At 40.8% G+C, this 14,868-nt stretch overlaps 1 protein-coding gene across 7 annotated transcripts in view; it reads left to right on the top strand.

Moving 5' to 3' along the window:
* LOC127005808 (uncharacterized) overlaps positions 1 to 14,868 on the top strand; it is a 105,276-nt gene extending 90,408 nt beyond the window's left edge. For 5 of the 7 annotated variants that reach the window (XM_050874936.1, XM_050874935.1, XM_050874929.1 and 2 more), the window contains 7 exons: positions 639 to 668; positions 5,428 to 5,627; positions 6,449 to 6,641; positions 7,434 to 7,698; positions 8,763 to 8,934; positions 11,581 to 11,724; positions 12,979 to 14,868. In XM_050874936.1, coding sequence (XP_050730893.1) covers positions 639 to 668; positions 5,428 to 5,627; positions 6,449 to 6,641; positions 7,434 to 7,698; positions 8,763 to 8,934; positions 11,581 to 11,724; positions 12,979 to 13,200 — 1,226 coding nt within the window. In that variant the 3' untranslated portion in view covers positions 13,201 to 14,868. The remainder of the gene's footprint in view (positions 1 to 638; positions 669 to 5,427; positions 5,628 to 6,448; positions 6,642 to 7,433; positions 7,699 to 8,762; positions 8,935 to 11,580; positions 11,725 to 12,978) is intronic. The other 2 variants (XM_050874932.1, XM_050874934.1) reach the window with 2 other exon arrangements.

The following is a 14,868-nucleotide window of genomic DNA, read 5'->3' as shown; positions in this document are numbered from 1 at the left end:
AGCACTCAGAACTTTGCCTTAAAAATTAATAAGATTTTTTCCTTCCATGAGGGCTATAGATACTCATGTAAAAATTGGCCTCATGTAGAGCTGATTCCCAAGGCCATGGTAGCTATATAGCGCAAGGATATGAGAAGACTTACACCTGGCCGGTCGGCTTGCATATGCTAGCTTCTAAGAATTATTTATTTACCATCTTTCTCCCTAATATATACAGCTGTCTCACCTTCTATTGAAATGTTCAGTTTATATATTAACTTAATTTGTTCCACTTAACCACTGCTTCATTGGTGAACCAATTTTCATCTATTCAATTGAGGAATATATTTATGTCCCCTAGAGAAGCAGTGTCCATGTAAGTCATTGAAAAAAAATGACCTTAAAAATATTGTTAAAAACTTGACTCTTGCACAAGTATATGCAGTAATAGTATTTCTGCAGGTCTGATGTAGTTCATATATCTTAGAGAGCAGTAGCATTTCAGCTGATGATTTAACCGTTTGTTCCCACATCCTATACTGAACATTCTCATGTGTGTGAAGGACTTTAGCATTGCTTGAGCCCAGCACCAGCAGATCAGCGCTTCCATGCACCACTCAAGTCATGAGCTCAATAATCATCACACTCTTGCATTACAGGCAATCTTTGGGCTGTGATCTTGGATGAAGGTAAGCTGTGTCGTTAGTTACAGGGTGAAGGTGTTGCCTGTGCGTTTTGGGCTTGATTAGCAGATGCAAGAAATAATGTGTGAAGAAAAAGAACAAGAAAATATAAACCACTGTTATCATTTATCAGTTTTTTTTGTGTAGCCTTTTCCATTTGTCTGTTACTTAGTGATCATTGGACAAAATTACTCTTGGAACCACTTTCACATACATTTTTTCCTGCTTTTTTGGCTATCCTCCTTTTGTGGTGGTTTGTGGTAGATAGTCTGAACTCTCATGGTGGAGTGGATCAGTTCATATGGTACAACACACACACACACACACACACACACACACACACACACACACACATAAACACACACACACACACACACACACACACACACACACACACACACACACACACACACACACCACTCCATGGCGCAACTGGTAGAGCGCTGTGCTGCCAGGCTTCACAGTCTGACAGGGCGGCGGTTCGAGCCCGCTCAGGCCGGATTCTTTCCGTTGACTAGGAGTGGTTACTGTCCCCCCTTGAGTAAGAGGGATGGGGTGTGTGGTGTGTGAGGTCCTGGCAGTACCCATAGATCGACAATAAAGAGCACTTGCTCATGACGGGAGGGTACCTGCTGGCGATTACGAGTCCAACACGTGATCTGGCCGTGGCGAATTACACACACACACAAAAAATACACACACACACACACACACACACACAACACACACACACACACACACACACACACACATGAGCCTGTGATGCAGTGAAAGGAATGATGGGGTTTGGTTGGGTGGTGAGGTTCTCAGAGGTTCTGAGGGCAAGGTTGGTTCACTCACACTGGAGATACTTTACTCTGACAGATTGTGATGCATGAACATGTAACACCCAAGGCAAACTCAAGTAATACAAATTTCCAAACAAACACAAAAGTTACAGTAAAAGTCGTTAATTTGGATGGCCTTGGGCCGGTGCCCATTTAGATTAACAGATTTCTCAGACTTTCAGATGGCAGGCCAAGCTACCATAAGCATGTACACATTTATTGAGTACTATCAAATTATAATTTTCTGCCTTCAAAAAATCAAACTATTAGGGTTTTCAGACTACCAGTATTTGGATCAATGGACTTTAATTAGATGTATTACTTAAAGGAGGGCCTCAGTGACTCTCTTGCCCATCCTGTTTAAAAGAGTCACAGTGATTTCCTTGCCCATCCTGTTTAAAAGAGTCACAGTGATTTCCTTGCCCATCCTGTTTAAAAGAGTCACAGTGATTTCCTTGCCCATCCTGTTTAAAAGAGTCACAGTGATTTCCTTGCCCATCCTGTTTAAAAGAGTCACAGTGACTCCCTTAGCCTTTTCACCTGATTGATATTTGAGGGAACTGCCTAACACCACTGTACTAACTCTCTTTGGCCTGGCTGGGATTTATCACCATGAGAGAGAGTGATCCCAGCAGTGATTTGGTGATACACTTGGCAACTGTTAATCACCAGAGTAACTGTTGTTCACCCTGAGTGACAGTTGCCTGTCCCTGCAGTATATGTTATGCTAATTAAATGCTGCCCTACTATGAAGTAGGGAAGTATTTATTAATGTACAATTGTGCCATGACTAATCTTATTAACATTATCGGGGATATTTTCATATCTGATATACCTCTTTTTTTTTCCTCTCCTTCTCTCTTTTGGCTGGCACATTCTTCTCTGTAATTTTCATGCACAAAGTCTCTTTATTCTCCACAGGCTCTTGATTTCCTCTGTCCTTTCAGCACTTTTTCATACAAGAACAATTTTTTTGTTCCTGTCACTGTATACCTCTTTTCTTTCTTTCTTGTTTGGCACATCTTTGTAATTTTCATGGAGATTCTCTTTGATCTCCACACCATTCTTGATATCTTCTGTCCTTTGAGCACTTTTCCCCCATGCATAAGGAGCCATATGACCATTGGAGTTTCAGCACCATGATCATTCACACAGTTGTTCGTCCATGCATAACCGTCCTTGATCCTCTCATTCGGGCTTCCTTTCTATCAATAAGTAGAGTCTGTAATGTATCACAGCTTCCTGGGAACAGGAATTTTACCAATGTTCAATTTTCTGTGCAACAAAATCAATATTCAAATAAATTCTTAATAAATCTGATTCAGTACCCTCCCAAGTCTCATGCTTGCTTCGTTCCGCAGGTATAGCACTAAACTCACGGATTGCGAAACTCGGGGTATTGAAAACACTGAAAAAGTGCTTATTTGTTCCGGCCCGTGGAGAAGCTGACTTTCTTTTCCCACTTTACTCCCTTGTTATCTCAAAATGCATACTGTGTAAAAAGGAAGAAAATGTGACATAAGAACAGGTCGTTTTGAAGCCACAGCTGAAGGCGGCTGGCTGCCTTACAGTTGGCTGACAGTTCTGAAAACACGCTTGTGATTGGCCAAGTCTGATGTCATTGACGGCGGTCCTCCAGTCAGTGGCCTCTAACTATGACGAAACGAAAGCTTTGTGAATCTGAAGTCAACGTTGATAGTTAAATCATTAATTAATTAGTTTGTAGCTTTTACCGCGGGCCATTAGTGCGCATCTCGGTGAATCTCGCCCCAGCACGTGTGAACACTGTCACCCAACCGCTAGTTTCTCGAGAATTTTGTACAGAGATTAAAAGTCGGCTGCATTTCATGGGAAACTCATCGAAATTCTACTCAAACTCAGTAATCAGCATACTGGTTATTTCCACGTGAGGTCAGTAAATTGTGGTCACAAGAAGAAGAGCATATCAGCTGATCGGTTCAGTAGCTAAACGTATGTTTATTCCAGTACCACACTTGAGTTCCACAAAGCTAGATAACCTTTGAGTAACCAGGTTGAGCAGGTCTTGGACATGAGTCGTGTTCAAGCTTAGCTACTGCCTCATTGTGTCTGAGTCCTCACTGCTAAGTTCTTGTAGCACTTAACAGTAGGAAGCTGTAATACACTCTCCCTTTGTCTCCGAGCTAACCACTCACGAACCAACAAATGCTTTCTCTTCATTTTTTTCTATTTCTTCAGCAAACACCACAAAGCAAACTTTGCAATGTCGGGATTCATTGTTTGTTTTGGTTTTCAGCTGATATATCCCAGAATGCAACAGTCCTCTGTGTGACCAAACTTGAAGACAAATTCGAGGCAGAAATTTGTCGAGATAATTTCGGTGGGAAATTCCTGAGAAACTAGCTTGTGTGACCGCGTCTTTAAGCTGCTGGTAACACACTGGGCCTTTTTCCTCTGACCACGTTGGCGATAGGGGCGACCAGCAACTCCAACTTTTTCGAGTGTGTGTCACACGCAGCCAAGGTTGGTTGTACGTATTCACAACGTAAACAATGCAGTTGCCCTGTATCGATTAAATAGTAAACAGCAGCTCTGCCAGTCTACTTTACGAGTTTCTTAATTGGTTGGTTGGCCATTTTCCACTGCTCCTCACTCCTCAGCCACTGCCATCGTCTGTTTGTTTACATACAGCCACGCGGTTGCTCATACCCCCAACCGTTTTCCATCCATACAAACAACTGACAACCCACTTCCGGTTGAGCACACGGGCAACCGCGGTTGCCAGTAGCCCCAATGGTTGGAGGAAAACGACCAATGTGACACCGCCTTAAGGAATCGTGCGTGACGCCAACGATATGTAGACATGACCCGTACGTGTCAAAGCAGCGCAAAATTCGGAGCGATAATGCGCAAAAGTCGGGATGGTAAGAATTTAGGATTGAGCACGAAACTCAAGGATCGTGGAACTCGGATAGCGCGAAACTCGGGAAGGTACTGTAATTCTTAGCCTGTATAAATGAAATGAAATTGAAGTGGTCCACATCTTCACTGTACTCTTCCATTACCCGTCCCCTTCAGCTGATGGTAGTATGTAAGGATTTTACACTCAGGCAGACTGATTTAGCTTTTGTGTCTAGTATCTGGAAGCCTATCCTTGTATATATTCATGTGCTAAATGGAGTAAAGCACTTGAATGTAGTGAGAGTCCAGTGTGAGTTAGGCAGCATTGTGTGGGGGGGGTTGGAGGGAATCGGGTAATTTCACGGTGTTCCTCCTGCCTTGCTGCGTGCTGATTCAGATGGGTTGGTTGTTTTGAGTCTAAAGTAGTGGTTTGTTGGAGTGGTCTGGGCAGGAATGGACTGAGGAAGCATGTAGAAAATACTGATTGTCTTGAGGGAGTTGATGTAGAGGGTAGTGCAAGGCAAAAACAGGAATGGTGGTTACACATGTGAATTAAACATTAAACATGCGTGTGTAAATTAAGACCATAAAAACTCACACAAGATAAACAGTAAATTCTCTTTTTAATAAACTTCTCTTTAACAAATATTTTTATTTTCTGTTTGGTACCTCTCATATATGATAAAAATAATTTTCACACAATTCAAGCAGTACAAGTTTTGTTTGACAAACAATGTCTGTAATAGATAGGTTTTGCTTTTACTTGACCTAGTATCTAGTATTTATAAATATCTTGATTTTAACAAACTTTTGGATATAATGATATGCTGTTTTCCCAAATAGTTTGTTAAATAGAAGCTTTACTGTGCTCACTTCAATACTTGTGTTAATTCACTTCAGCTTAAAGTTTGAGGCCTTGTGAGTCCAGCAAATGTCTCACACTCATTGAAACATTACATTTTCATTGTTGCCAAAGCCCTGGTGGTGATTGCTTGGACTCCTGACCTCTGACACCATGAACTCCAGATGACTTTTCTCATGTTCTTCTCCATCATTAGTTCGTGGGACCAACCTGACGGGTCACCATCGTGAAGGTCATGGAGATTCCGCTGTGTTGGGAGACCATGGCCATGGGAGTTCACATGGGCATGGTGGGGGCACCCATGGGGGCCACCATGGACATGATGCTGTGGCTCATGTGACTCATGCTCCTCTAAATGACACTCACAATGACCATGACAGTCATGAAGTAGATGAGGTGAGCAATTTTTCAATCAGAACCATTGTAATCAAATGCACAGGAATTATAATGACAATTTAGAAAAAGAAATGGTCTTGGGTAAGTCATATAATGTGTAGAACTGGCAATAGATGGACAACCAAATAACAGAGTGGCAACCCAAGAATTGTTGAAGTTAGGGCAGGCAGAGAACCAGAAGAGAGTAAATTACAGTATTTACCAGAGCAAGATGATGTAAACTAACCACAGACAGAGGGAGGGGAAAACATATTGAAAGGCTTATGTCCTGCAATGGACCAGTAATGGCTCATGATGAGGGATGGGGAGGGCAGTTAAAAATTTCTCAGGAGCTATCATGTGTTGGCTGACTGCCCACTAGCAGTCTCCTTATTTCTTTTTGTATTCATCATGCCATACTACAGTTACAAATATCTTTGATTTTCTCAGTCACTTTGCATTTTTTGTAGCCAGTACACGTACTTGCAAAAGGTAATCGATATCTTCGTTTAGGAAAAGAAAACCCACATTGATCAAATGAGGCAGGGGTATATTATGATCAGGTAAGTGTGATTTTTCAGACAGCATCTTCATTCTTTTATCTTTCACTGATACACTCTGGCACTGTCTTCCTTTCTCTGTTATTTCCTCTATCCTGCAACTCACACGGTTTCAAGGAAGTTTGAAGATTCATCTCAAACCAAAATTGTTTATACTCTCAGCATCTATGTCTTCTTATTATAGGGGCAGCATGTTGCAGGCAGTTTTTAAAAAAATTGTTTTGCCCTTGCCCCGCCTTCTGTGCCTTGAGAAAAAATACTTTTACCATTGTCACTTCTCAGGTATACAACAGCAGCTACCCCCATGCAGAAGCACTTGTTTCGCATGGAGAAACAGACCATGGACATGGAGGCCATGGAGGACAAGCATTCAGCATCTATGAGTGCAGTCGCTCAGAACTCATGGGAGAATTGGTGGACAATGCATCGCCCTTCCTCTTCCCGTGCACCATCGAGTACTCGCTACTGTGTGCTGGTCTGTATCCCAACCTCATGAATCATCATACTGTACCTTTTAAAATGTGTTACATTCCCTGGCTGGTGAATGGGTGAGTGGATGAAATTAAACAGATTCTTGGTTGTGTTAAAAACCATCAAAAGATTCAAATGAAGATTAGACAAATTCATGGTAGAGGAGAGCAGATGGTAATTACCATCTGCTCTCCTGCTCCTGGAAATCCATTATTTAAATTATGGATTCTCAGGAGCTATCACATGTAGGCAGACTAGCCTCTTGTAGACTCCTTTTGAACTTGTGTGTTCTAGTTTAACTCTCAGTGTGCAAAGTATGTTTCATTAGATTCCACTGCATGCTAAGTAAAGGAAGATTACCACCTTTTGCATAATGTTGTACCACTGTAGATACCTATATAGTATTGGGAACTATGCTGTACTTTAACTCAGCCATCTAAACAATCTTGAGTTTCTCTTATTGGTCTGCTTTTGGTGGTGCAGTCATGAAATTTAATTCATACAGACGGAAATTGAAAGCCTGAGATTGCAATGATAATGGCACACTACACCACCTTTTACTGTTGCCCATAACAGTATTGCTGTTTTCCCTAAGATTTGTACTCCCTCCCTCTGTTTTCCTTGCACCACACCTATGGTGCCTAAACACATTGTGTTAATATACCTTTTACTTTCCATTTAGTCTTATGGACCACCAATGAAACAATCAAGGACCATCAACTGAGAACCACTGTTTTATACAGAGGTTGATACAAGTAGCCAGAACACTTTGGTACATCTTGTTACTGCTTTTCAGGTGTCCTGTATGTGGTGTGGAACAACATAAACAAGCCAGAGGTTGCATGTGACGGGGACTCCGACATTTCAACATATGTTGCTCGCAAGGCCCGTCACCACTACTCTGTTGACTGTGCCCATGCCAATCGTGGGCTGTTCATGGGCATCCTCATGCTGGTGCTGACCATCATCTCCCTGATCCTGTTCTTTGTGCTCATCAACAATGAAGCCTACAAGTCCCTGGCCATCATGGAAGCCAACATCATTGAGCTGTCTGTGTACAGGTGAGCTGAGGCAACCTTGTGTAAAATTTAACCACCTGAAGCTATGAAAAATTTGATTCAGGAGTAAATTTAAGTATCAAGAAAAGTACTATTTAATTAAGAGTTGACCATCTATACATTGAAGCTTGCCACAATGTGACTTGAGTGCTAGTTAATGGTTTTCTAAGCATATATTATTACACCTCCTCAAGCCTCCCTTTCTCCACTTTGCTTATGAATGACTGATCATAGCCTACTTGATCAAAACAGACATTTGTGATACAAAATTTAAAATCCCATGGCATGAACAGAGGTACTGAGCATAATCAAAACTATCATATTTTTCCATGGGTTGCTGTCCCAATTAAATTACTGTTCTAGGCACATCTCTGGTGCAGTGGTTAGCATGCCTAGCTACAAATCTATGACCTCGGGTTCATATTCCAGTCTTTGCAGTTGGCATGTAGCTAACCTAGCTGTTCATCTTTCCTTTCGAGTTAGTCGATAAATGGGTAGCTGGGTAAACCTGGAAAAGATAAACTGAGGGAATCTAGATGTCACTCAGACATTGTCTTGGGGTATTGGGTTCTTACCCACCACAGGCTCAAGGGTTAGTGTGACGGAGATGAGCACAGAGGCCACACACAGCTATAGCATATTCCCCCGTCTTTACCTTTACCTTACCTAGACACTAACCTAGAATGTCTATGTGTGAAATCTGGCCTTGGCTGGAAGACCAAATTGTTGTTGCAAAATGGATCCCATAGTCAGATACAGTAGAGTACAATAGCCTTTTGCTTTGTCACTCATAAAGAAGTAGTGTTCTCACATCATGATTGGTGTTTATACTTGTGTAAAAGCCATTCACATATAAGTTGATCCTTCTTTCTAAGGCTATGATATGTTCAGTAGAGGAATAAATGAAGTCCACAGAAGAGTAGTATCCATGCAAAACTTGACTCCCAGAAGTTTGACTTTTGCATATTGTACTTATTGATACCGCCTTTTTCCACAGGCTAAGCATGGTGGGAGAAATGAAACATATTTTTAGTCGGGTTATAATTCATAATTTCTCGTCTTGCCAGCGTTGCCACTGTGACAGTAGTGGTGGGGATGATACAGATGCGGGAGCTGGAGTTTGTGCCAGAAGGCGACATAGAGTTGGACAACATTCTGCTGCTTATCGCTCAGACTGGTGTCTACATCTACACTTGCTTTTCCATCATCGGGGGACATTTCACCATGAGCGTTAGTGAAGTACATTGTCCCTTATTCCTTTATGTTATGACTGGGCTTGGGAAATTTTCAGAGGCAGCAATCCTGCCTAGTTGCATTTCCATGTATCCCTTATTGCTGTTTACATGCTCACTGCTCTTTTGAGCTTGCCTCGTGGATGCCTCTGCCCCTCCCACGGCCTTGCTGCACAACACCTTCTACTCAGGCTCATCCCTTTGCTAATGTTGCCGAGGCAGAGTGTTGCTTGCTTCATTTTGTAATTTTGTTTTGCCCTTGGTCTACCTCCTATGCTGTAAAGAAAATTTTACTCTTTAGGAACTGCCACTGATGCAGTGACTGCACAGCAATCTCCTTATTTGCCTTTCCATGACTGCAGAGATTTTTATTTAAAATTTAAAACTCACATTTTGATTGAACAAATAGATTATTTTTACCATTATAGGATTCACTAATGTCATGATACTTTGTAGTGATTCTGTCCTAAAGCTTTAATCTAATCATTGTTTAGTGTTTCAACATAATCCTGTTGTATGTATATTGGCTGTTAAGCTTCAAATCAACCAGTTCACAAAGCTTCAGCACAGCAGTAATTGATGGCACCAAGATAGGCTTGAGAGGGCTTTATCACCCACATTGTTTCAGCCACCCCCATTAAATTTGATCAAAGGTTTTCCATACATGACACTCTGTTTCCTTGTGAGAACTTCCATAAAGGGGGATGGCCATAACACAGTCATTTAGCCATAACACAATCATATCCAGCTTTTTCTGTTTCAGCACACCCTCTCAGCACACTTAGTTCCTCACCTGTCAACTCTCTCTAATACTTGTCCACTCTATTGATCCATTTCTCTGGTGATCTGCCTCTTACATCCCCACCCTTAATCCTGCCCTATACACTCTTCACAAAGTTATCCTCTTTCATGCCCATCACATGTGCAGACCATCTCAGGGCACCAGGTTTCATCCATTCAACCCCTCAACAATTTTCTCCTTTCACTGTTACATCCACACCAAACCCTCATACATGCCATAATTCCTTTCTCTATCCCATCCTGGCACACCTCATAATAGAAGTTGTCTTTCCTTCTTCTTAGAAATATCCCAGCCCCCTCCTAGCACCAAGAAACCCTCTTAACCCTTCCCTATAATAGGATCCTGGAGTCACCACCAGAGGTGGGCACCCACTAATTTTTTGTTAGTCCGCAATTCGCAATTACGCTAACTTTGTTGGGCATTCCGCTAATTGCTAATCCACAAATTTTCCGGCTCCGCCGGTCTCCTATCACAAATCCGCTAATGCTAACACTAATAAGTTTTTTTTTTTTTTTTGTCCACTTATGAAGTCCGCAACAGTCCACTAAACATTTTTTAGTCCACTAACCCTTTATTGGTAGTTAAAAACATAATTTCCAATAAAATTACCTTACAATTTATGTTTATTTATTTTCTATATTTTTATATCCGGGACAGTTTTATTTCTGGGACGAACCATTAAAATACGGGACTGTCCCAGAGAATCCGGGACGTCTGGCCACCCTAATCTAGAAGTTTCTCCACACTTTCAAGGATATTCTTGAATTTCCAGGAAATTTCATTGTTGGTGTTTTTTTAAAGTTTGCATTAGCAGACTATAATATTGGCATTCCGCTAACTGCAAATCCACTAATTTTTCATATTTTCTGCTAACGTTATTCTGCAAATTTTTTGTTAGTTCACTATTAGCGGATTAGCAATTTGAGGACTTAATTGCGGATTGTCCACCTTTGGTCACCACTGATAAAGGTTAGGGTTGTCAGCTAGGTACACAGGCAGCACAGTTTCATTCACTTCTCCATCGCACAACTCCTCAGCCATATTTTTCCTCCACAGCTTCTGTCAAGAGGTTTCTTAGAATGATAAAATACTGTCTTTAGATAAGATATTTGATTTTGCAGCATGAAGTGGTGAGTGTATTGATGTTGTGACAGGTTAACAAGATGTTTTTATCACCTGTCAAACATTTGACAATGTGTGATGTACAATGCAGTATTTCTCCTAATTTTAAATATGAAATTGCCTCCATCTTCATTTAGGTCTATAGTTAGGCCATCTCATCTTCTTACTTTTTCCTAATTAATTCTTTTCACAGCTTTCTTTACTTCATCTACTGTTACATTAAGAATTACCAAGTTGGGCACATAAATCATTCTCTTCATTCCTGTCCTCTTCCCAACAGTGATAACTATAAAACTGCATGTAAAGTTTTCTTCATCCCCAATAACTACATCCTCCATATTATTTGTGATATACCATTTGTGTCCTTTAACACGGTAGCAGCGACAGGCCAAATTTGTGGCTTCACCGTGTAGAAGCGACAGGCCAAATTTGTGCCATGATTTTAACCCCCCAAAATAGATGATACATAAACTGATTACAAATGCTTTGATATATATTATGAAATGGTTTGTGTGAGGGGTGATTTTTTCTCATTTTTCTTGCTTAGAGGGACCATTAAGAATCATGATCCCCGCTGCTACCGGGGTAAAGCAAAAAAGGTTTTCTGAGTATTGGTCTTATGGGTGACACAGAAATAATTTGAGTGAAACACTTCAAAATTGATTGCCACTCACATTGGATGTCCCCTGTGCCACCACCCATGGCAGGTAATGACACCTCTCTTTTCAGGACCGATCGTTCATGGTGCTGCCGCTGCTGTCAGCCATCATCACACTCACCCAGACCACTCTGCAGACCATCTTCATCCTGGATGCCACGCGTCGCTGCTGCTACAACCATGACCAACTTGAGCGTAAGCCTGGAAGAGAAATGGTAAGCTCAGCAGGACACTCTTGTTGTAGCTATAGACTTACACTTTGTTACTATGGCCCATGGAAGGGCACAGGGCTGGTGCATTTCTCCAGAGCCAAGAGAGCCATGGGAGGCCTGAGAGCTTCTTGGAGCCCATCCAAATGATTACAAAAGAAGAATATAGCAATGTATGAATGTTCTTAGGAATATATGCTATCAGTTATCATTTTGTATTAAAATAGATGCATATTTGAAAATAATAAACACACAAGAATGCATATATTAACCCAGTAGCAGCGACGGGCCAAATTTGTGGCTTTACCACGTACCAGTGACGAGCCAAATTCTTGTCTTGACATGAACCCAAAAAAATAGAGGATACATAAACTGATCACAAATGCGTTGATACATTTAATAAAATGGTGTGCGTGAGTGATGATTTTTTCTCATAAATTCGCTTAGAAGGGCCTTTTAGAAACATGATCCCCACAGCTACTGGGTTAATTCATAAGACGATAATTGTGACAGTATATCATGCCAACAACATCCTTACACTCATTGTGATTTCCATTTTATGCAAACATATTGATGGGCCACCAAAAAATCTCCAGCTCTCTTAGAAAGGGAACCTAGAAAACAGCTTTCCATCGCCTAATAAAGTTCATCTCAGTGACCCTGCAACCTATACATCCCAACCTGTTGGCTTGTGTTGGTGAGAATGACACTTAGTTAGAGGCATGCAAGTATGATTCTACCTCAGATTGATGAAGCATTTACATTACCAGCCCAGGCTTTAATCCCAAATCCTAGGAGTTACCCTGAACTGGGCTAGGTGGTTACAGGAAGTTGTCATATTACTGGAAAGTAAACAGATATTCAGCTAACTATGTCAGTAATCTCATAAATTTCTACTGTCACATAGTTCAGTTCAGGGTAGCAAGACATTCATTATTCCAGCAGGTGACCTGAAAACTTGATAAGACTTACTTTTTGAGGCTTTTTCTAGCTTTCCACCTTGCCCGTGTTGTATAGTGGGTCACCCCTAGTGTCTATTAACTTGCCTCCTCCGTTATTCCCCATTTGTACTCTGGCAACTATCCTTTTAGACTAGAGTTGCCTTTCCAAATAGGCTGCATGAAGGGAAATGAAAAGAAAATGTGCAAAATAAGAAATAAAATGGATTTTTTAAATTTCATCCTTCCAATAAGTCATGAAAGTAAAACAAGAGTTATCTGTGTACATGGGGATGTCTCATCTTGCAATATTTTGTTCCAGGTTACTTTCCTCCTGGTGTGTAATCTTGCGATGTGGGCGATCAACACCTTCGAGACGTCCCGTGCAGACGCCCACCCAACGCAGCTCAACTTTTACGGCATCTGGGCATGGACCATCATTTCCCACATATCAATGCCTCTCGCCATCTTTTACCGATTCCATGTCACTGTCTGCCTATGTGAGATATGGAAGAGATCCTACAAACTCAAGAATGAGTTTTAGATTAGCCTACGTGCCACCCAGGCTGTGAGGTTATCAGGATAAGAGTGCTAGACATAAAAGGCAATATCTGGAAGAAGCATTCAAGAGGAAGACCTTACTGTCACCCTACTTTCTCAATACTGCTGTCATTAACATGAAGCATACTAGAGCTCAAAGGCCAGTTTTCCTCCTTAACAACTCACAGTGTCTAGTATTACTATAATGGTAATGCTGTGGTGGGTAATGGGTGCAAATATTCTGAAACTGAAGACAAAATGAATGTCAAAGATGCTGCTCTTTTATCTGTCTATTTGCTCTACAGTTTTGATAGCCTGTTTGCTGTGGGTATTCCCCCTTGATGATGTAACCACAGAGTCTCCAGTTCTCCCTGTTCATACACTCCTTCTCAAGTGGATCAACCTCTAAATTAATAGCAATGAGTGCTCCTTCTTCAGAAGTGCTTGTGTGGGGGTGATGCTAAAGAAACAGTGGATTAACTTCTCTGGATCCCCACACACTTCAAGGATCTACTACAAGAGTTTAGTACAGTGGTGGGCTAGCGTTGTAAGGAAAAGCTAATGTTGCCAAATACTCATCTCAAACTACATTTTCAAAAGACTGTGTGATCTACTTTCCCAATATATTTATTGATACATGCTCCTGAACATTGGATGATTGTGTTCTTTCCTCTTTCTATCTTTATTACTTTGTTTTCATCTTGTTTATAACCGAGGCCATTTTGACTCCCCAGCCTGTGTACACTGAGGTGGGACAGGTGGTGATGACTTGTATGAAACACCACAAGGGTGTCAGTTTTGAGACTGATCTTTAACAGCAGAAAGATGTTGTCAGTCCGACATCAAAAACCCTGAACCCACTGCACTTCAGGAGTACACTTGCAGCAGGCAAGTGTTTGGCACTTGGCACTACCAGTGACTTACTGTAGGACTGAATTTTGTTGAATTTTGTTTATAAGATGAATGTTGCACTGTAAGTTATTAATAGTTCAACTTTCTGCACATGATAAAGGAACATTTCTTGTTGTATCACCAGCATCACACCTGAGTGACAGATCAAATGTAATATTTTTAAATATTTTATATTACATTTTTTAGATAACCCTAAACTTGTTCAAAGTTTGTTATAACTAGGAGCTTTTACAAATTTTTAGCCTCCTTATTATCTCTTATGTTTTGAAAATCCTAAACCTGGACTTAGAATATATCTTAGTGGCATGAAGGCTGCAGTCATTGTTATGGAACACTGCAGTAATAATAGGCTGTAATTCTGGCACAGAGCAAGTACTGATTAATAGTGTTAACCAAAGTGAGCAGCTGAGACAGATTGATTTCAAATAAATATGATTGCCTAACATTCAGGAATCCCAAGTAAAGCCCAGTACACTTTTGATATACCGGGTATTTACAGTTATAAGTAGGCCTACATTAAAGATATAAGTATATTGCATCAGAGCTGCATCTTGCCCAACATCTGCTCCAGAGAGGACACAGATGTGCATGTGCTATAAGGTATTACTGAGACCAGAATAATTGATGCTAAACATTCTTTACTATTTAAATGTTTCTTTTATGTATATTCTGTAAAGGTTATTGTTATGATGTACTCATTTATAAAGATGACTAATTTTGTAGTATTTATGAATAAAATTATGTATTATAGTTATGATAA

The sequence above is a fragment of the Eriocheir sinensis genome, chromosome 31 (genome assembly GCF_024679095.1).
Source record: "Eriocheir sinensis breed Jianghai 21 chromosome 31, ASM2467909v1, whole genome shotgun sequence".
Taxonomy (NCBI): Eukaryota; Metazoa; Arthropoda; class Malacostraca; order Decapoda; family Varunidae; genus Eriocheir; species Eriocheir sinensis.
The sequence above is the reverse complement of the archived record's forward strand: the minus strand, read 5'-3'. Positions and strand labels throughout refer to the sequence as shown.